The sequence below is a fragment of the Herpailurus yagouaroundi genome, unplaced genomic scaffold, assembly GCF_014898765.1.
Source record: "Herpailurus yagouaroundi ecotype Mexico unplaced genomic scaffold, PumYag 77, whole genome shotgun sequence".
Classification (NCBI taxonomy): domain Eukaryota; kingdom Metazoa; phylum Chordata; class Mammalia; order Carnivora; family Felidae; genus Herpailurus; species Herpailurus yagouaroundi.
In genome coordinates, this window is record NW_024412388.1 from 65,578,982 (window position 1) to 65,602,358 (window position 23,377).

Sequence of the window (23,377 nt, forward strand, 5' to 3'; positions counted from 1 at the left end):
TACAATGCAGGGGACAGAATGCTGAGGTTATTATTGGTGTCTGCCACTTTCAAGCTTGAAATCTGTATGATATTTCCTGTGGCCTTTGGTTTGCTTCTTCAACCTGATCCTATCTACTTTTTCAATTTTTCAGAAACTCTACTTAAGTTCCAGTCTACCAAGGGCACCTATATTTGTACTCCAGTGTTAAGTTTTACACTCACACACTGTTTTCTTTTTTTTTTTTGGGGGGGGGGGAATGCATGGGTGGCTTAATCTATAGAGCATCCAACTCTTGATCTCAGGGTTGTGAGTTTAAGTCCAACACTGGGCATGGAGCCTGCTTTAAAAGGGGGGGGGGGGGGAGTAAATTTATAGTTTTGCAACACAACCATAAACCAGTTTAGAATATTTCTGACACCCCAAAAAGTTCCCCTGCACCATCCTACAATCAATCTCTTATTCTCAGCCCCAGGAAACCACTGATGTACATTGTCTTCATGGTTTCCCACTTTTCAGATATTTCATATAAATGGAATTCAACATCACATAGCCTTTTCACATCTACTTTCCCCTGGCCTAATGTTTCTGAGATTCATCCATGCTGCTGCATGCATCAATACTCCAATCTTCTTTACTACCAGTAGTATTATTCCATTATAGAGCTATACATTTTGTTTACCCATTTGCCAGCTGATAACATTTCAATGGTTTCCAGTTTAGGTCAATTATGACCAATACTGCTATGACCATCTGTACACACGTTTCTTTTCTATTATTTATTTTTAATGTAAGCTTTACGCCCAAAATGGGGCTTGAACTCACGACCTCAAGTCACATGCTCTACAGACTGAACCAGCCAGGCACACCTCCTGTGAACATAAGTTTTTGTGAACATAAGTTTTCATTTCTCTGGAGTAAATACTCAGAAGTGACACTGCTGAGTCACGTGCACTTATGCTTATTGAACCTAGAAGAAACTGCCAATCTATCATTTGGCATGTAACATTTTGCATTCCCACCAGCAGGTGACGATTCCACTTGCTCTGCATTCTTGTAAGCACTTGATATTATCCAGTTATTCTAAGAATTGTGTGATGGTATTTCACAGGTATTAACTTGCATTTTCCTAATGATTGCTGATAGTGTACCCTTTTGTGTGTTTACTAGTCACCCCTTCTTAGAGAGAATGTCTACTAAAATATTTTCCGTGGGGCACCTGGGTGGCTCAGTTGGTTAAGCAGCCAACTCTTGATTTCAACTCAGGTCATGTTCTCACAGTAGTGAGATCGAGCCCCACGTCGGGCTCACATTGATGGGAGTCACTGACCTTATCATGTGGCATCACCTAAAAGCTGCTGGCCTATTGAAGACTCAGTTTTTGTGCATGGGTGGCAAAATTTTGTGGGGTTGGTACTGTCCTCTGTGGTATGGTATATGCTCCAAACTAGAAATCAGTATATGGTATTTTCCCCATAACCAGAATACATGAGGCTAGATACCAGGTAAAGAAAGTACCTAATGACATACCCACAAATCTTTGCTTCTCATCTCCACAACTTTGGCCTCTACTAGTTTGGAGGTATTCAATTCCACAGGGAAACAACAATGGTTTTCTGGACTAAAAGTTGAAATACTCCTCTGGTTATGTATGGTTCCTCTAGTCACTGAACCAAGAGGCAGAGTGGGTTACAGTACTGGGTATTTAAAGGCTGAAATAAAATGGCCACTATACAACAGGAACAAAGAGGCTTATGTCTGAAAACCAGATTATACCTACTGTATTAGTTTCAGAGGGCTACTGTGTAAGATTACCATACACTTGGTATCTGAAAACAGATATTTAATCTTCCAAAGTTCTGGAGAACAGAAGCCCAAAATCAAGGTGTAGGCAGGAACATACGTTAGGGAAGATTTTAGGGGAAATTCTGTTCCTTGCCTCTTAAAGTTTCTGCTTTGTGGCTGTATATTCCAAGCTCTGCCTCCTGCCTATATATGGCTTTCAGCTCTTCTGAGTCTCTTTCTTCTGTAGGTCTTTTTATAAGGACATTGATCATTGAATTTAGGGTACATGCATATAATCTACAATGATCTCAACTCAAGACCCTTAAGTTAATTACATATGCAAAACCCTTTTTCAAATCAGGTCATATTCACAATTAAGGTGAACTCACAGAGATTAGAACATGGATATATCTTTTCGGGGGGACCGCCATTCAACCCACAGCAAGCACCATTCAGTATTTCCAAACCCAGAGGTTAAAAGCTAATAGGCAACTAGAGAAATCTAAACCAGGCAAGATTACAAAGACCTCAGATTCTTCAGTAATGATGGTCTGGGTAAATACAACCACAACCAACTTAAGTGCTGATTGAGAAAACAGAGAATATGAAATGGGTAAATGATCAGCTGTACATACATATTTCTTCCTTACTGCATATACATATCTGTAAACATTTAGCAAATTTGTAAATAATTACAAATTTACTTTTCTTCCTCTACTATTTCATATAAGGTATACTGGTTGTAGTTAATCTTATAGTTTATTCTTCACAGTATGAAAGGGATATTATGACTGAACTGACTGAACTAAAGATGAATGACTAACATCCAAAAATGGATATAGTGACTCATAGAACTTTGAGTCTCCCAAGTTTAGGAAAATGTAAACGCAGCATGTATTGGTACATGAGCTGGTTGCACGGTGTTAAACAGAAACATGATATTGTTGCTACTGCTGTTGCTTACATGCATGAATACTGAGGTGACAAGAGACAGACTTTACTGTACAGCCAATAAAGCATCATTTCCATTCATTCTTACACTCCCTTCTGTGAAGAAGAGAAGCCTACATTTTCCAGGATCCCATGCCAGGAGTACTACAGATTAGGCATTATTAATGATCTATGCAATATATAGAAGGCACAAAAGAAAGCAACTTCTCCCCTCTGGTGGCAGCTGTGAGTAGGACTGAAGCATCTACAGATGGCATAAATCGGATTTTGCCACTACTGCCAAGCATCTTCCCGAGAATCCTTTACTTGGTGTCACAAGCAGCTAACATCTTTTTTTTTTTTTTTTTTTTTAACGTTTATTTATTTTTTTGGGACAGAGAGAGACAGAGCATGAACGGGGGAGGGGCAGAGAGAGAGGGAGACACAGAATCAGAAACAGGCTCCAGGCTCTGAGCCATCAGCCCAGAGCCCGACGCGGGGCTCGAACTCACGGACCGCGAGATCGTGACCTGGCTGAAGTCGGACGCTTAACCGACTGCGCCACCCAGGCGCCCCGGCAGCTAACATCTTTAAAAGCAGCAGCATCTTGTGTCTTATGAGCATCCTGAGAATAACCCACCAGGGTCCTGAGATTAGCAGATTATCAAGTTTAATAGATTTCTGAGCATTATTCTGAGAATTACCAGTGGCAAACAGTTGAGATAATTTCCAGGGACTGCACAATTTTAAATTTTTTAACTTGGAAACAATCTCAAACTTACAGGAAAACTCCAATATGACACAAAGAAATTTCCTTTACTTAGACCATGGAGAGTAAGCTGCTGAGCAAATGTTCCTTTCCTCCAAACATCTTGGTGTACGTTTCATACACACAAGGACATTTTCCTACGCAACAGAAATGACTAAAAGTTGGAAATTAACATTGATATGAACCAGCCACTTCTCTAAGGAAGGCTGGTACCTTTTAGTGAAGAAAGATGTTAAGAGGCCAGGGCCTGATGAAAGCTAGGTATTTTCAATCCTATTGGAATTAGCATTGCTCCCAGGCCCTTTCAGTGACAAAGTAGGGAATTAACATATATACACATCCATCTGCTTCTATACATGTGTACACATACACACATTTGTACCTCTGTATGTATGTGTGTATATATGTATCACCATGAGTTCACAAAGATACCTATGAGTCCAATCTAGTAACATGATCCATTTTAGTTTTCTCCCTTTGCATACCTGTAACTCTTATCTGACAATGAGAAATGTGGCTCTCACTATACTTATTATTTGATCAACTCTACATATGGAATCCATCCCTCAATCCTATCACCCACTGCACCCCAACCCCCAGCCAACATGGGTATCCATTTTCAACTTACCTGGGCTCCAACCCCATTGACTGGGTCCACACAAGAAGCTCTCCTTAACCTGTTTGGGCTCTGAAACCCCCACGGGCCACCTCTCCTACCTCCAGCACGGCAGCCTATCCCACTTCTAGATACCTTAAGAGTCAGCAATAAGTCTAGGTAGCAATAAGTAAGTATCTTCAAAGTACTGTTGTCAGTAGCACAGTTCCAACTTTTTATTTATGGTCCAAACGCCATAAATGGTCTTCTTGACATTCACTGACTAGTCCTTTCAGTAGTTGTTTAAGTATTTCTTTGCCTATATTCCTATTATATTCAAAATACTTACAATAACTTCTGTTCCCCCAACCCTAATGGATATAGTCATTAACCATTTATTCAAGCATTCATGGAATGAACTATTTTGTGTGTGTGTGTGTGTGTGTGTGTTTATTTATTTCTGAGAGAGACAGAGCATGAGCAGGGAAGGGGCAGAGAGAGAGGGAGACACAGAATCCAAAGCAGGCTCAGAGTCCAACACGGGGCTCGAACTCGTGAACTGCGAGATCATGACCTGAGCCTAAGTCAGATGCCCAACCAACTGAGCCATCCAGGCACCCTGGAGTGAACTATTTTAAATATTCAACTATAACTTGCCTCCTTAAATTTAGGAAACAAATGAGGCCTAAGCACAATACACAAATTGATACCTATATTATCTTCCTGTGTGTGTGAAAATTTCTTTACTTTAGGCAAGGGCACACACAAAAAATTCTAAATCCATGAAGAAAAGCAAGTATGTATACATGTGTATGATGTGTGAACATGTGCTGGGCAGCCATAACATGGAACATACTGTTCATGTCTTGTCTTTTAATGTTTATTTATTTATTTAGAGAGATAACAAGCAGGGGAGGGGCAGGGAGAAAAGGTGAGAAAGAATCCTCAACAGGGTCCAAGCTGTCAGCACAGAGCCCGACATGGGGCTCAATCCCATGAACCAACTGAGCCACCCAGGTACCCCCATCTCTTGTCTATTTAACAAGTTCCTCTTCTTTTTTACTGAAAGAATCTCAATTTTCTCTTAAAAAATAACTCATCCCTCCACCAATATAGTCTTTGTAGGATTATCAATGCACATGGTTCTCAGGTGACTGAAACTCTACTAGGATTCTCTACTGGAACTTTGGACCATAAATAAAAAGTTGGAACTGTGCTACTGACAATAGTACTTTGAAGATACTTACTTATTGTTACCTAGATAAATGGAACTGTACTAGTCCTTGTCTGTAAATCCTGGCTGTTTATTTTTTTTAGTGTTTACTTATTTATTTTGAAAGACAGAGAGCATGTGTGCAGGGGAGGGGCAGGAAAGAGAGGGGGGGTGGGGGGGTTGGGAGGAGAGGGGGAGGGGGGGGAGAGAGAGAGAGAATGAGAATGAATCCCGAGCAGGCGCCATGCTGCCAGCACGGAGCTGAACATGGGGCTCCAACTCATGAATTGTGAGATCATGACCTGAGCTGAAACCAAGAATCAGATGCTCAACTGACTGAGCCACTCAGGCACCCCCATAAAACCTAGCAGTGTATATAAAATCATCATCATCACCATCTAGACTGGTAATCTGCTATAATTAACCAGTGATACTACAACAGTTTCTCCTCTTTACTTAATTACCTATGAATTACTTCATTTTGCCTCTCTGAATTAGTGCATATCATTCGTGCATGTTTAAATATGTCTTTTTTCCTCAACCACTATAGTATTTTAAAACTTCAGAGCCTAAGACCATCAAACAGCTCTAAGCACACAGAAAAACCCTGAATTTGCATATAGATGGGTCATTCAGTCAGCATATACACATTAAATGATTCTGAATATAGCTGACACATAATGTTACATTAGCTTCAGGTGTACAACATAGTGATTCCATGTTTACACATTATACTGTATTCATGACCAGTGTAGCTACCACCTATCTTGATCCATCGCTCTTACGGTAGCATTGACTACATTCCTTCGTGACTTATTCATTCCATAACCACAACCTATATATGTATCCCTGTATCGCCCACCTCTCCCCCATTTTTAAATTTTAAATTAAAATGGTTTTTAATTTACTTGCATGTTGATTCTTTTCAAAAAGTAGATAATCCAATTTACTTTCAAATCATCAAAGGCTAATTCTGCTATATTGGTAAGTCTGTGAAAACTGCACAGATACAGTTTAAACTTCCTTAAAAAATCAAATAGATTGGGGCGCCTGGGTGGCTCAGTCGGTTAAACGTCCGACTTCAGCTCAGGTCACGATCTCGTGGTCCGTGAGTTCAAGCCCCGCGTCGGGCTCTGGGCTGACGGCTCAGAGCCTGGAGCCTGCTTCCGATTCTGTGTCTCCCTCTCTCTCTGCCCCTCCCCCGTTCATGCTGTCTCTGTCTCAAAAATGAATAAAACGTTAAAAAAAAAAATTAAAAAAAAAATCAAATAGATTATTAAAAAAAACACACAAGCAAACAAAAACCTGGTTGTTTAGCTCTTCCTACTGATTCTGTAACGACCTTCATATTGTTGCTTGCAATCAAGGAATGCTTCTTAATATACTCATTTTCAGGAGTATATTTGAAAGTATAGACAGTCCCACAAAACAATACTATATTTCACAAAAAGATGGAAGTAGAGAATGCAGTCTGGGTAGATACTTCCAGAAAAACACTAAAGGAAACCTGTAATTTACCATTTCAATAAGGAGACTTCTTGCAAGTACCAATCTGTACAACAAAATCTTTTACCAATCCATGAAAACAAAACCCCACAAAAGGAGACCTTAACTCACTAGAATTTTTTTTTTTTAATTTTTTTTTTCAACGTTTATTTATTTTTGGGACAGAGAGAGACAGAGCATGAATGGGGGAGGGGCAGAGAGAGAGGGAGACACAGAATCGGAAGCAGGCTCCAGGCTCTGAGCCATCAGCCCAGAGCCTGACGCGGGGCTCGAACTCACTGACCGCGAGATCGTGACCTGGCTGAAGTTGGACGCTTAACCGACTGCGCCACCCAGGTGCCCCAACTCACTAGAATTTTAATGACTTGTTGGAGGTCTCTGGCTGTTACACACCCTGAACACCTACAACTCCTTCATCTAATCATTTCATTAACATAACGATTCTGCTAATTGTCAGTGATCTTTATCCTAAATCACATTTCCAACTTGAAAAGCATAACTTTTATTACCCGAATAAAAATTTCCAGTTCAGTTTTTCTTCTTTTTTCAATTTTCTCTGCCTCAATTTGACAAGTGTGACAAATGTACAGATGGTTGACAGCTGGTCCTCCTCCATACCTAAATCAAGAAGAATTTAATAATTATGATAATGTTAAAGAAAGTTCATGTTCTAGGAAATCTTCACTAGGCTAAATCCCTAGTAAAGAATCAATCGCCACAAAAAAATTCTCAGTCATAATTAAACTAACGTAAAAATCAAATAATTATAACAACTTGATTTTATGTTTATCAGGATGACTATCAATGTATTAAGTAACCTGCTTTATATTTTAACTTTCCCTTACAGCTACTTATGCTACCAAATACGCTAGAGGTAACAATACAAAGTAAAAGAGGTGGCTTTCAAAAAATTACAATACAACATGTTATTGCAGCCATAGTCTTAAGTTTTAATCAGAAAGAGGCTTTCCCTGGCTTTTAAGTAAGAATTCATGCAATGAATTATTTTCAATATATATGTATTTTTAAGAGCGAGTGTGTGTGCACACAAGTGCAGGAGGGGCAAAGGGAGAGAGAGAGAGAATCTTTTTTTTTATTTTTAACTTTTTCTAATGTTTATTTATTTTCAACAGAGAAACAGTGCACAAGCAAGGGAGGGGCGGGAGGGAGGGAGAGGGGGAGGGGGAGGGGGAGGGAGAGGGAGAGGGAGAGGGAGAGGGAGAGGGGGGGAGGGAAGGAGGGAGGGGGGGGAGAGGGAGAGAGAGAGAGAGAGAGAGAGAGAGAGAGAGAGAGAACCTTAAGCAAGTTCCAGACTGTCAGCACAGAGCCCAAGGTAGGGCTTAAACTCATGAACTGTGAGATCATGACCAAAGCCAAATTCAAGAGTACCATGCTCAAATGACTGAGCCACCAAGGTACCCCATATTTTCAATATTTAACTATGGAAAACATAGTAAGAAAATTATACATGAAATGTTTTAAAACAAAATTTAAAACTTTAAAATCTCAGACTTAAATATCACCCATATACTTCTACAGATACAGATAATTAGAACATAAAAATCAGAATTAATTATCTAGACTTGGGCCACGTTAACTATGAAGTCTTCCTGTTCACTTCAGAGTGAATAATGACAGGAAAAAAGAGAATTTTCTACATAAGCGACATAAAGCATAAGGAGCATATGTGAAACAATACAATCCCCTTTTAACAAATTTCACCAACTGATTTTCATAATACCATATTGTCTGATTTAAAAAAACAAACCTGCTATACAGGTTATCCCAAATGTTCTGAGGCAGCATCAAAACCAGGTCTTCAATATAACCAGCTTTCCGTGGAGGAACGCCTAAAAAAGTTTAGATGGGTGTGTTTCATTCTTAAATTCCTTTATACAACTTTTATTTATTTTTTTTTTTTAATTTTTTTTTTCAACGTTTTGTATTTATTTTTGGGACAGAGAGAGACAGAGCATGAACGGGGGAGGGGCAGAGAGAGAGGGAGACACAGAATCGGAAACAGGCTCCAGGCTCTGAGCCATCAAGCCAGAGCCTGACGCGGGGCTCGAACTCACGGACCGTGAGATCGTGACCTGGCTGAAGTCGGACGCTTAACCAACTGCGCCACCCAGGCGCCCCTCTTTATACAACTTTTAAAGGTTAAACTCATTTTTAAACTGATTAATCACTGGCATTTTTCAATCAGTATTCTTAAAAATTAAGTATTTCTGGTGACTACATTCATAAAAATGAACCTACTTCTTGAAGTAGTTAGAGAAAAATCAGGTAACCAACATCTTCAAGTAATTTATGTAAATCCTTACTAAGCATTGACTGTGTATTGGGGGAAATCAAAGGAAAATAAGAGACACTCTTTCCTTCATGGAGCTTGAGCCAGCAAAAGACATGAGGCACTTATATGACTATAATAAAAGGCAGTCACAGATAAATACCATAGAAAGCTTATGGGGGGATTCAGAACTAGAAGAGCCTTATGTTAGTACTTCAAGTAGGGAAATAATAAGAGATAAATTCACATACAGAAACATTTCAAGGTTTAGGTTTCTATATTCACTATGGGACATTCCTACTATCTCTTGTGGTTTCATTGCAAAAATAGTTAATTAATAAGAATATTGAGTCTTCAACCATGAAATTTAATCAAGGTATCACACTAACATGTTATTTATCATGAGAACAAACACTAACATAGCCAGTCACAAAGGCATAAGTTATATTTGGCAAATAACTATACAAGGCTTTTTTGTTAAATTCCAAGGACATGTCCATACTTAGGAAAAGAGCCAGCTATTAATTTAGGCAAAAGGGTAAAAATCATGGATACAAGGGGTAGCTGAATGCCTCTCAGCAGAGAAGAATAATGTGTAATAGAAGTGCTCACTGTACTATAACTGGCTGTGTATGGATCTGTCTCTACTATGAAATTAGAAAACAGTGTCTTTGGTATTCTCAGGGTCTAGCACAGGGTTTGGAACAGGTTCTCAATAAATATCTCTCCTATGAAGAGGCTACAGACTGCCTATAAATAGAAGAAAATGCCAATTTCTAAAACTAGAGAATTAAACAGATTTAAGTTGGATGCAGATAAAGAAATGGAAAATAAGTCGAAGAGGAAAACTCTTGGCTCCTTCTTAATCTGTAAATTATTTAAGAGCAAACATCTACCATTACTTTCCAATTTAGGATTTCTTACCTCCGTGAATACAGAGAAAATCATTATTTGAAATAGGGCCAGGTTCAGCAAAAGTCTTAAATTTATTTAGCCACTGTCGAGAAATGTAAAACTGAAGGAGACTTGGTTCCATTATGTTCAATAAATTTGATATCCTTCGTCTCTCTTTTTGTGCCTCTTCACTGCTCTTCCTAGTAAGGACAATGATTCATTAAACTTAATATGCATTTTACTCCATCTGATCAGTTGATGGATTTTTCCTCTTATTAGACTTAGCACACACAGTAATACTATGAATCTTATTAGGCTTGGGAATTATACAACAAAAATATATTTTGTATCACCCCACCCCTAGCCCCAACTACATTATACACCCCTAATGGGCAACACTGTATCAGAACTACTGGTATCTACATAACCACTGGTATACAGCTGGCGTTCAAATGTTTGCTAATAAAATCAACCTAAATAGTTCATCTACTTTCTTCTTTCAGTAGTTAGTAATCTTTTTACAAGATACTGAAAACTACCAAAGGTCTATTTTTATAGTAATACCTCCTTTATTAGCTATTTTAGGAGAAAATCTGGTACTTAACTCCTACTGTCAGAGACTAATTTATTAAAACCAATCTTTCTAAAACAAAATATATTCATTTACCTTTCAACTAAATGATTTAACATTTTCTTAACAAAAGATCATTCTGCATGCAACCTTTCACTTTACTTACAAAATGAAATTAGAAAAAAACAATTTCTAATCTTTACTCAGCAATACATCTTGAAAGTCTTAGAAGTAAAAACCCCAAAGTGAGATGTTCTTTCATATTTGTCAAAATAATCTATCCATTAGAGTTACTTCCTTACCTATAGAAAAGAACATAAGCTTCTGCATTTTGTACAGTAGATTCTGAAACTTCAGTGACACTCTGATCATCAAATTCATACCAGAGATTATTTAAATTGTTTCGGCAGTAAGCAATATAGTGTCCACCTGAATTTGAGTTGAAAAAATTTAAATAATTTCAGCAATACAAGATTAACACAAGAATTAAAGTACTTTTTGAATCCTCAGTTCCTAGCAGAGACAGAGATATAGCAAGAACTATGTATCTATATTTTTTCCAGTATGTATCCTCACCACCACCACCTGAGGAAATGAAAATAAGGACAAAAATGTAATCTTAAAAAAAGTGAAAAATATAATCTTTTTATTTATTTATTTATTTATTTAGAGAGAAAGAAAGTGCAGAAGCAAGGCAAGGAGAGAAGGGGAGAGAAAGAGAGAGGGAGAGAGGGGGAGAGAGAGAGAGAATCTCAAGCAGGCTCTGTGCTATTAGCACAGAGCCCAACGTGAGGCTTGATCTCACGAACTGTGATCATGACCTGAGCTGAAATCAAGAGCCAGATGAGCCACCCTGGTGCCCCCCAAAAATGATCATGTTAAAGTCCTTAATATTAAGCTTTATACAAAATATTTCCAGTATTCAAAACTTCATAGCAAAATTATTCAATTACCTAAAATTTTCAGACCTGTTTATAACAACCAAATTACAGTAAAACTAAAAAATAAAAATCTATTTTTACATTTCTTTTATTTAATCAGGTCTTATTTAACAGATCAATGCAGACCGTTACTTTTTTCCCCCTGATCTAGACATATGTCAAACCTATATACTTACTACTTGCAGTTCCATGATGACAAATGACTGACAGAAGATCATAGGTAACAATCTGAACTGGACTATCTTTTGCAAGAAATGGCTGAAGATCCAGACCTTCCAGTGGAAATGAAACATGGGTACTGATTTTGGTGGAAAACATCAGTTCATGTCTGAATCTTTTAAGATGGATGCATAAAATCTAACAGAGAAAGATAAGATTATTTAAAATTCTATTGTTTTATATACTAATAAAGGAATCTATTAAATATAGGTATTGAATTAAGTGTCAAGGTTACACATTACCCTACAATGATGATAACCTGATTCTAAACACATCAGAATATGGAAATGGTGAAACCTGGTACTTCCTAAGTTCAAACCTGCTGGCTTTTCTAATTTTATATTATACCTGCAAAATCCTATACTGTCTGATTAAACTGTGTTCAACACAGTTTTACAGATAAGGGCACTTAGTTGGTATGTAGCTGAGTATTTTTTTTCAGTTTATTTTATTTATTTTGAGAGAGAATGCAGTAAAAGCAAGCAGAAGAGGGGCAGAGGAGAGAGAGAATCCCAAGCAGGCTCTGTGCTGTCAGTGCAGAGTCTGACATGAGGCTCCATCCCATGAACCATAAAATCACAACCTGAGTCGAAATCAAGAGTCAGCTGCTTAACCAACTGAGCCACCCAGGTGCCCCATAAGTCAGTATTTTAAAAATGAATAATCCTGGGGCGCCTGGGTGGCGCAGTCGGTTAAGCGTCCGACTTCAGCCAGGTCACGATCTCGCACTCCGTGAGTTCGAGCCCCGCGTCGGGCTCTGGGCTGATGGCTCAGAGCCTGGAGCCTGTTTCCGATTCTGTGTCTCCCTCTCTCTCTGCCCCTCCCCCGTTCATGCTCTGTCTCTCTCTGTCCCAAAAATAAATAAACGTTGAAAAAAAAATTTTTTTTTAAATAAATAAATAAATAAAAATGAATAATCCTAATAGGGTATATGGACATAACAACTGGTCAATAGAACCACTCCATTCTTCAACCATGCTACACTGTATTATATTAATGTTTTACATTCCTGTAACACAAAATGAACTTAATTCTAATAAAGCCCATACCTCAGGAAATTTTTGTACTTTACAAAACTTTACTCCATTCCTTAATCTGGAAAGAGAAAAAAAAAAAAACAGATTTAAGTAAACCTGTTTCCCATATGAATCTACAAAGTATTTTTAATTTTTTTTTTTAATGTTTATTTCTGAGAGAAAAAGAGACAGAGCACAAGCAGGAGAGGGGCAGAGAGGGAGACACAGAATCTGAAGCAGGACGCAGGGCTCACTCACAAAATGTGAGATCATGACCTAAGTTAAAGTCGGACACTTAACCGACTAAGCTACCCAGGTGCCCCAAAGTATTTGTAAATATACAGCAAAATATTTTAGAAAACATAGGGACAAAATATGCTCACTACTGAATTATATGCTACCCATTTAAAAATACATACGAATGACAACAAGGCTATCATTCAGAACAGGAGAGGAAAAAAAAGAGAAAAGAGAAAAATGAAGAAGAAAAAAAACACTAATGAAACATTGGAGTCTCTTAATTAAAAAAAAAATATTTAAGCTATCAGTAATATTAATTCAGGGAGTTAGTTCTTTGAGGAAAAAAAAACTTTATGTTTATTTACTGAGAGAGAGAGAGAGAGAGAGAGAGAGAGAGAGAGAGAGAGACAGCAGGGGAAGGGACAGAGAGAGAGAGAGAGAGAGCAAGAGAGAGAATCCCAAGCAGGCTCCAGGACTAGATCTCGATCTCACAAACTGTGAGATCATGACCTGAGCCAAAATCAAGAGTCGGATGCTAAGCCGACCCAGGCACCCTGAAAATTATTATTTTTTTACATTTGTTTATTTTTGAGAGAAAAAGAACATGCACACACATTAGGGACAGGCAGAGAGAGGGGGAGACAGAGGATCCAAAGCAGACTCTGAGCTAACAGCCATGTGGGGCTCAAAACCACAAACCATGATATCATGACCTAAGCCAAAGTCAGACGCTTAACTGACTGAGCCACCCAGGCACCTCCTGAAAACTACTTTTTTAAACAAATGTGCTACTGTCTATGGCCTGGCTATGCCTTTATAACATCCAGATATCAAGTAAAAATGAGTAAAATAAAATCCCAATATATTATATTGGCCAATATATTATACATTGGTCAATATATTATAAACTTTATTACTTAAATTTTATTATTATTTTTAATTGAGGTATACTTGACAGATAACACTGAATTAGTTTCAAGTGTACAATATAATGATTCAATATTTGTATGCTTTGCAAAATGATCACTACAGTAATTTCACATCATGTGTCACCATATATAGTCACAAAATTTTTTTTTCTTGTGATGAATGAAAACTTTCAACATCTACTGTCTTAGAAAATTTCAAATATGAAATACAGTATTATAAACTATAGTTGCTATGGTGCACATTATATCTCCATGACTTAATTTATAACTGGAAACTTACACCTTTTGGTCCTCCTCACCCATTTTTCCCACTTTCCAATCCCACTCTGGCAATAGAATCTTTACTCTTAAATGTAGAAACAAATAACTTGAATTAAAGGGTGGTTAGTATTAATGAGTATTAATATATACTTGACAGGTATCTACTTTGGATTTGGGGCAGATGCAAGGTTCTTTTCCACCTTCACTAGTATCTTTTTCCTAGTTCATGTTGGTTTTCAAGGAAAGTTGTCCCTACAGGCCAAATCCCTCTTCGTCTATTAGCTACAGCTTCAAGGAGTCAAACTAATAAATACTTCCCAATTCATAAGAGGTGTATGTTCTTCTAGAAAGTACAAAACAGCTTTTAATCCTTACTGACCAAACAACATACCATTCCTTTTTGGCATGACGAGAACCAATAGCTACAGATCAACACTTCCCTGGATTATTGCTAAACAGTAAGATGTTTGTTATTATGAAGGTTCTAGTTCTTATTAGGATCCCATTATTTTTCTCTTACAGAGATTCAGAAATTTCTCAGTTCACACAAACATATCTGCCTTCAATCCTCCAATTACTTTTCTTTTCTAACTTTGCACCACAAAGGCTTAAAAGCTTGAGTTTATTATAAGACTTTTAAAAGGCAGCTAGTAGTAGATGTAAAGAAACAATACCATACTTTTCTTAACTTTCTATTCTGCCATCATACAACAGGTAACATCAAAGTTAGTATAACCTTTCTGAATTTTATACAGATTTGAATCTATGTTTCTTTATAGTCACTTTGACATCCTGAATCTAGCCTGTTCATCCAGAAAAGAATATTGCCCTATTTATGATGGCAAACTCATTTAATGAAAATGTGTATTATACATCATAGTATATGTTTTATACCATATTTAGAAGATGTTTTATGCAAAATTATATACTTATTTTATATCTCAAAATACATATAAACTTTCACATCTTAGATACGCCTATTAAATTTGTTAAACTTTTACCTCAAATTTGTTTTATAGAAGAGCCAGTTTCTCTATTTTTACTTGGACAAAGCTTATTAGCCTTTATTTTTCTAAATAAGGTGCAAAATTAACTCCACATACCTAATTCAAGTGACCAAGAAAAATATCATTTATAATACAAAACATGTGATTCAAAGCACTATCAATGACACTTACTTTTTGCATTTTTCACAACTGTACATATTGTCACCTGGAAATAGAACAGATCTGGTCATTCCTCTCAAAATAAAAGTAAGTTACTGTATTTTTTTTTGGTTCTGCAATTCTTTGACTTTGCCGTATGCCGATTTTGCAGCACAGTAACACAAAGCTCACATTTTTTAGTCTCTGCTCAAGAATCAATTCGTGATGTTTACCTTGCCTAAAATACCCTCTCCTCTCTCTCTTTTCAACCTTGAAGGCCTATCTCAAAAAAATATCCTTTCCTGACTTTACTGACTGCCTGTTATATATTCCAGCAAGGTGCTGAACCCACAAAAACAGTGCAAAATCTTAAATATTATGGAGGAATTCAGAGTACTCCTGATATACAACATTTATATGGGTTGAATTCCCTTCTTTGAATCCCTCACCATATTGTCTTATACTACAGGAATTTGTATCAATCATTTCAGGATATGATTTATGTTATTTATATTTATATTGCCATGGTAGATACTGGCAACTACGATGATGATATATATGGGCAAGTACGGTTTAAGCCACCTTAAAACTTAGCTTTTATAAACACATTTTATATTTAGTCCCACTAGTATTTTAGATCACTCAAAACAATTTAGCCATAGTTGAAGACTATTTCATATTTCTTACCTTTTAGTTCATCTCTGGCAAAGAAGGCAGCAAGACAATCTTGCAAGGTTACTACTGGACCCCAAAACCAGCTAGGAACACATGAGACAACAAACCTGAAACATTATTGATAGAAGAAAAAAAAAAAAAGGAAGTGTTCTGCCAGTACAGCAGAAACAGCAGCTATAACATTCAATTAGTACAAGGAAAATGCATACATACCTCTTCACATATTCCATGAAAAAAGCTATCCACCCTTGTGGAGCATATGCTTCGCCACATGATCCTGCTTTGACTATAGAAGTTGGGTGACTGGATGAATGCAGCTTAGCAAGGTCTTCCTTGCCAGGAATTGGCAAGGACAGATCTTGAAAGGTCTCGAGGGTTACAGACACCTAAAATTGTTTCGTGTTTAAAATGGGATGAAAATAATCCAACACATTTGTGAGAACAAATCTTAGACTGCAAAGCAATTTATAAGCAAAAAAACCCCAAAATATCAGTAACAGTAATAGCAATGGCAAAAACACTTGCTCTGTACCAGGTGCTGTTCTAAATTTAATCTTCACATAAATCTTACGAAGTTACTACTAACATTCCCATTAATCAAGGACACTGTGGCATAGAAAAGTACATCCAGCCACTGTGGCTTGAGCTCCAAACTCGTAAGAACTATTACTGCATTTGTTTTTGGAAATGACATCTCATGATGGTTTTTAAAAAGATGTAAAACTTGGCATGTAATTTTTAAAAAGCTGAAAATAATTCAAGATAATCCAATTTAAATATTTGGTACCCAGGGGCACCTGGGTGGCTCAGTCAGCTGAGCGTCGGACTTCGGCTCAGGTCATGATGTCACATTTGTGAGTTCAAGCGCCACGTCAGGCTCTGTGCTGACAGCTCAGAGCCTGGAGCCTGTTTCAGATTCTGTCCCCCTCTCTCTTCCTCCCCTGCTCATGCTCTTTCTCTCTCAAAAATAAACATTGGGGCGCCTGGGTGGCGCAGTCGGTTAAGCGTCCGACTTCAGCCAGGTCACGATCTCGCGGTCCGTGAGTTCGAGCCCCGCATCAGGCTCTGGGCTGATGGCTCAGAGCCTGGAGCCTGTTTCTGATTCTGTGTCTCCCCCTCTCTCTGCCCCTCCCCCGTTCATGCTCTGTCTTTCTCTGTCCCAAAAATAAATAAACGTTGAAAAAAAATTTTAAAGTAAATAAACATTAAAAAATAAAAATAAAAAATATTTGGTACCCAAACAGCCTACATTAAAATGATGCTATTGAAAGCTCTTAGATTTGACTTAAGATCCTACCACAATAGCTGAAAACTTACTTTTGAGGGTTTTTTTAATAAGTCATTTTATATTCCTTAACTCATTACTGCACTGAAACAAAACCACTCTTAAGAAAAGCTCAAAGAAACTCATAGATTTAGGTAAGATTAAAGAACTCATGATTTTAACTTATGCTCTTATGCATGAATCTGACACTACCTGTATTATCTGAGACGTAATCTTAACAAAAGAAAATATTTATAAGCCATACCACCAAATGTAGAAGATACACTCACAGCCTTGTGCCTGTGAACAGCAACAGTTTCCCAGCATATGAATTTTATCAACCTTGGGAGGATATGCATGTGTTACCATTTATTGTTGCTGAGCAACATATCACCTTTCCATGTGACCAGAGATGAACAACGGAGTTAATTCTTGCTGCTAATGCATGCCTGTCCAATGACAGGTCAAGACCCATCCTTTCAAACTGATGTTGCTACTACTTCCAAAAAATAAATTCTACTCCTAGAATCAATTTATACTGATGTAAACATAAGAAATACATGTATAACCATAAGTAGCAAGGAGAAAAAATTAAACTTTTCATCCCATTTGTCAGGTTTTTTTTTTTAAGACCATTTGACAGAAATTCCCTGCATATTATAATTCCCTCATACTCACCCTGTCACAAGTCAGACACTGCACTGAACTAATAATTGTTCCGTCAAATATGTCTGAAATAACACTTCGATATTTCTTATGCTGTTTTTTCCTCTTTGGAGATGATGCAGATTGAGCTAGGATTGAAAAACAAGTGAAGAACATTCTTTTAAAAGGTAGTTCCTTTACGATTTTCTCTGGAATCCTTAACAGTAAAATTTACTATCCTAAAGTAACTTGTCAAAGTACCATTCAAGAGAATTACTTTAAAAAAAAATCCCAAGGGCTCCTGGGTGGCTCAGTAAGTTAAGCATCTGCCTCTAGATTTCAGCTTAGGTCACGATCTCACAGTTCAGGAGTTCAAGCCCCACTTCAGGTTCTGCACTAACAGTGTAGAGCCTGCTTGGGACTTTGTCTCTCCCTCTTTCTCTCTGCCCCTTCCCCACTCGTGATCTCTCAAAATAAATATATAAACTTTTTAAAAAATCCCAAAAGAAACCAAGATGAAACAGAAGAGAGGTTCAGTCTCTCCAGCTTGACTTCAATCAGAATAGTTTTGCCTTTCCTTCTTTTTGCATCCAATAAGGTATTATTTGAAAAAGGGATTTAATAACTAAGTTTTGAGAGTTTTTTTTTTAATATATATACATTCTGAACAGATCCTTTGTGAGCTTCCTGATTTACAAGTATTTTCTCCCAATCTTATCTTTTCAATCTCTTAATAGTGTCTTTTGCCAAGAAAATTTTTAATTGTTTCTGTTATGGAATTTTTTAAAACTTTGTCTTCTTTGCACTTTTTTTTTTTTAATGTTTACTTATTTTTGAGAGAGAGAGAGAGAGCATGCACAAGTGGGGAAGGGCAGAGAGAGGGAGATCCAGAATCCGAAGCAGGCTCCAGGTTCTGAGCTGTCAACCGAGAGCCCATATGGGGCTCAAACCCATGAACATTGAGATCATGACCTGAGCCGAAGTCAGACATTTAACTGACTGAGCCACCCAGGAGTCCCTTCTTTTATGGATATTGCTTTTGATGTCTTAAAAAAACTATCTGTCCAACAAAAGGTCATGAAGACTTTCTCCTTCCTATGTTTTTTCCTAAGAGTTTTAGAGTTTTACATTTTGTAATACTGGAATTCTCATACATAGCCTAGTGGGAATGCAAAATAATACAGCTAAACTGGAAAACAATTTCATACAACATTAAGTATGAAACTAACATAAGACCCAATAACCTCATTTCTGGGTGTTTACTCTAGACAAATGAAAACTTATATTCACACAGAAACCTGTATACGAATGTTTATTGCAGCATTATCCACAACTGCCAAAAACTGCAAATAATTCAAATGTTCTTCAAAGTGAAAATGAATGAACAGCAGTCTAATCACACAATGAAATAACTACTCAGTAATAAAAATAACTATTTAGACATGCAATGTGACTATATCTCAAATGCATTACAATAAGTGAAATAAGCCTGTTTCAAAAAACTATGTACTGTATGATTCTATTTATATGACATTCTGGGAAAGGCAAAACAATAGCAATAGAGAACAGATCAAAGGCCTAGGGTTTAGGGAGGGGTAGGGGGATGATCTAATTACAAAGGGTAGTTATGAGGGAATTCCTTGGGGGTGTTGGAACTGTTCTATATTCTGTTTGTGTGGTGGTAACAAGAATCTATGCATGTGTTAAAATCCAGAACTCTAGGGGCGCCTGGGTGGCGCAGTCGGTTAAGCGTCCGACTTCAGCCAGGTCACGATCTCGCGGTCCAGGAGTTCGAGCCCCGCGTCAGGCTCTGGGCGGATGGCTCAGAGCCTGGAGCCTGTTTCCGATTCTGTGTCTCCCTCTCTCTCTGCCCCTCCCCCGTTCATGCTCTGTCTCTCTCTGTCCCAAAAATAAATAAAAACGTTGAAAAAAAAAATTAAAAAGAAAAAAAAAAAAATCCAGAACTCTACACCAAAAGAGTGAATTCTACTGTATGTAAATTTGTGCCACACACACACAAAAATTTCAAATCATGGTTATATAAAATTATGCTGTCGATTTTAAAGTACTAAATATTTCATAACTAACACTTTAAATTATCAAAACGAAGGAACCTGAATAACTGAAACTTCTACCTTTTTTGTGTGTGGGTGCCAATCCTGGCCACAAATTGCCTGATTTAGGAGGGCTTGCTGATAAACGTGGATTAACACCTTCATTTGATGGGAGGATCTGTGATGTAGACAGGTCATTCAAATGGACATCAGTAATATATTCTGTAATATTTAAAATTTGTATTATTACCTTAAATAGTAAAATTATCCCACTTATCAAATAATATTAATTAATTTAAAGGTTTCTTCATTTGAGATTTTAAACACAATTCCCATTAATAAATGTCAAGTGAAATATTTGATAGACAAAGTTCTTGCTAAGCAAAACAACAGTGATTTTCCACCTAGGAATCCAAATAATGTTTGTAACACATTACTGTGCTAGCAATTTAGGAAGTGAGCAGTGGTAACATAAAGCCAAAGAGAATTGTATTTGTTCTAATTTAGTATTTTTTAGTATTTATGATAGTTTTTAAAAAGCTTTGAAACTGTAGGAGAAAAAGATTATCTTCTCAAACTAACATAATAATCAAAATCTAAGAAGAAACTTAGGCAGAATCATAAATTATTTTATTCTTACTGTGATAAAAGGAAATACATCCCTTTATCAGAAAAGAACCTTTTTTAGAATGAAATTATGAATCAAGAAAATAAAAACTTCATGACCACTATCTTGACAGTTGTGCTGTTGGAGTCCTAGTATATATACAATACAGATTTCAGGGCAAGGGATTGTGCTCAATAAGTATCTGAAGAAAAAAGAACTGTTCATAAGGACCCTGAAACTGAATGACTTCAGAGATTTTTCCAGATAATGCAAAGTAAGTCACCTTTATTATTTTCACATAAGCATTTCTCACGATTCCAACCATGACTAAATGAAGACTGCATAATATTAGAGGGAGAAAGAGTAGGAGACTCACTCACCCTCTCTGAAGGGAATAAAGTTAGTATTATCAAGGTCAGGGAATAAAGTTAGTATTATCAAGGTCAGGGATTGGCAAATGTTTCCTGTAAAAAACTTGATAATAAGTCTTTCAGGTTTTGCACCCTATATACAGTCTTTGTCACATTTTTTAATCAGGTCTTTGTAAAATGTAAAAGATCAGATCCCTGATCTAGCTCATCAATTAGTCACCATGTATAAGAAAAAGCCTGCTATGGAGCAATAAAGAACCACTACGTCCCTTAATCAGGCTTTTGACAAGGGCGGGCTGAACAGCAGTCTATGGAAGCCTAGGCTGTCTTTCAATATTTACTGACCAAACAACTTCCAAAAGCATCTAAACTTCTAAAATAAGGCCACTGTAACTAAGGAGCCTAAAATGCTTTCCTGACTTTCCTGACTAGAACACCAATATGCACCACACACAGGTGAACCACCACTATTCCTGTGTTCAAGGAAATATCCTTTTTTCCTCAAGAAGAAATTTTGGGCTCATTCAATACCTAAATAAATTGTTTACTAGTTTTATTCTTTTCAAATTACAAAAGATAAACTTTTTTATGTTACTTGTCTGCCACTTATTTTAAGATCAAAGAACTTAAACTTCTGATGGTTTTTAATGTGCTTTGGAAAATTAAGTATCACACTAGGCCAAGATAAATTAACTTTTGAAGAAATAAAGGTAAAATGCAAAGCAATCTAACCTAATTATCTTTCATCTGGCCACTTGCTCTTTTCAAAAAAAAAAAAAACACTAGTATTCTGGTAATAATCTATCATAACAGGATTCATTATAGTCAAACTGCTATATCAAAATATATACCAAATATTTCATAGCTGATAGTATTCCAATGACAGTAGTCTAAATCTAAAAGTGTGTAAGATTACAGAATTGTAATTTGAGTTATTTTGCTTTTTCCCCAGGATCTTAACAGAATCCACATAAAATGACATTAACTTAATATTCTACATGCAAATATTGCTAAACTCTACTACTTAGCCCAAAAGTAACAACTATTTTATTCCTGCTTTCTTCAAACTTGATCATATCCTGCACATAAAATATTAAGCTAATCAGTCTATTTCATTTTTTATGCTAAATACAGACTGGGAACATTAACATGTAAACTAGAAATATGTCTGATTTCACTCACAGGCCATGCTAATTTTCTCTCCAAAAATCAGAAAACAGTGAAATTACAAATATAATACAAATAAATACAAATATGCTCTCTCGTACACATTGTCTACAAATGAAACACTATCATTTTCCAATTATTAAATTGTCACCTGAAGCTCTGCTGTGTATTTGCACTTTGACAGTTTCCTGGTTGTTCAAGTCGACTGTTTCAGACACAGAGTCTCTGTCTTTATCTAACTCTCCTTCAGAATTTACTTTATTAATCTTATTGCACATCTTCTCTTTTTGCCAATCTTTTGACATTTCTGAATTGTTCTCATCATCCTGAATTAACATTGTTGTTTCATTATTATCTTCAGAAAAGCCTTTAGAGCCATTTTCATTTTCTGCTTTATCACTGCTGCTACAAGATTCACAGGACTGAAAATCTACATCTGACTGGCTCTTGTCCTCTTCCATGGTCTCCTCAGTCGTTATGGTTTGAGGATCCTCCTCAACCTCCATGACCTGTTCTTTTAATTCTTCATGAAGCAAATCCATTAAACACCGAAGGAATTCTTGAGCATCCTAACATATAAACAACACATATTACCACTTCATTAAAAATATGTGTATGTAGAAACTTAAGAAAAAATATACAACATGTGCTTATCAACTGATTTCTAAAGGTGTTGTGTTATACTGAGGAAACACCAGTTAGTAGAACATAAGGCCCTGAAGAAGGAATAGGAAGCACTGAGTTCTAAAAAATTATATAAATAAAACAAAAGTAATTTAAAAACTGAAGATGATCTGGAGGTCAGCTTTTAGTACTGCTGCTATTTTTTAAAAATGAAGAGGCATTTAAAAAAAACAACTGGATTTGCGTCATATGACAATTAGAATTCAGAGATGTCCTAAATTCAAATATTTTATCAGTTTGGCCTAAAATTAAAGCTTTCCAATCTTATACTACATCTCAAAGAAAAATCCTTGATCAACCTGGAATGCTTTTTGAAAATTTGTGGGTACAGAGATGTGCAAAATGGGTGAAGGAAAGTGAGAAGCACAGGTTTCCAGTTACATACTGAGTAAGTCACAGGGATGAAAGGTACAGCAAGGGAATATTACTAGTGGTATCCTAATAGTGTCATATGGTGATAAATAATAGCTACATAGTAGCTATACTTGTGGCAAGCATAGCATGATGTATAAAATTGTGGAATCCCTATGCTGTACATCTGAAACAAATGTAACATTATGTGTCAACTATACTTCAATTTAAAAAAAGAAAAGAAAGAAAGAAAATACAAATGTATGAATTTATAGA

At 36.7% G+C, this 23,377-nt stretch overlaps 1 protein-coding gene across 4 annotated transcripts in view; it reads right to left on the bottom strand.

Moving 5' to 3' along the window:
* The window catches only part of USP33 (ubiquitin specific peptidase 33), a 65,646-nt gene that overhangs the window by 6,347 nt on the left and 35,922 nt on the right, over nt 1-23,377 (bottom strand). For 2 of the 4 annotated variants that reach the window (XM_040470699.1, XM_040470700.1), the window contains 12 exons: nt 22,218-22,635; nt 20,003-20,143; nt 17,901-18,016; nt 16,172-16,344; nt 15,971-16,065; nt 15,317-15,350; nt 12,742-12,787; nt 11,650-11,830; nt 10,835-10,961; nt 9,992-10,161; nt 8,546-8,627; nt 7,287-7,395 (listed from right to left, as the gene is read on the bottom strand). In XM_040470699.1, the coding sequence (XP_040326633.1) occupies nt 7,287-7,395; nt 8,546-8,627; nt 9,992-10,161; nt 10,835-10,961; nt 11,650-11,830; nt 12,742-12,787; nt 15,317-15,350; nt 15,971-16,065; nt 16,172-16,344; nt 17,901-18,016; nt 20,003-20,143; nt 22,218-22,635 (1,692 nt within the window). The remainder of the gene's footprint in view (nt 1-7,286; nt 7,396-8,545; nt 8,628-9,991; nt 10,162-10,834; nt 10,962-11,649; nt 11,831-12,741; nt 12,788-15,316; nt 15,351-15,970; nt 16,066-16,171; nt 16,345-17,900; nt 18,017-20,002; nt 20,144-22,217; nt 22,636-23,377) is intronic. The other 2 variants (XM_040470701.1, XM_040470702.1) reach the window with 2 other exon arrangements.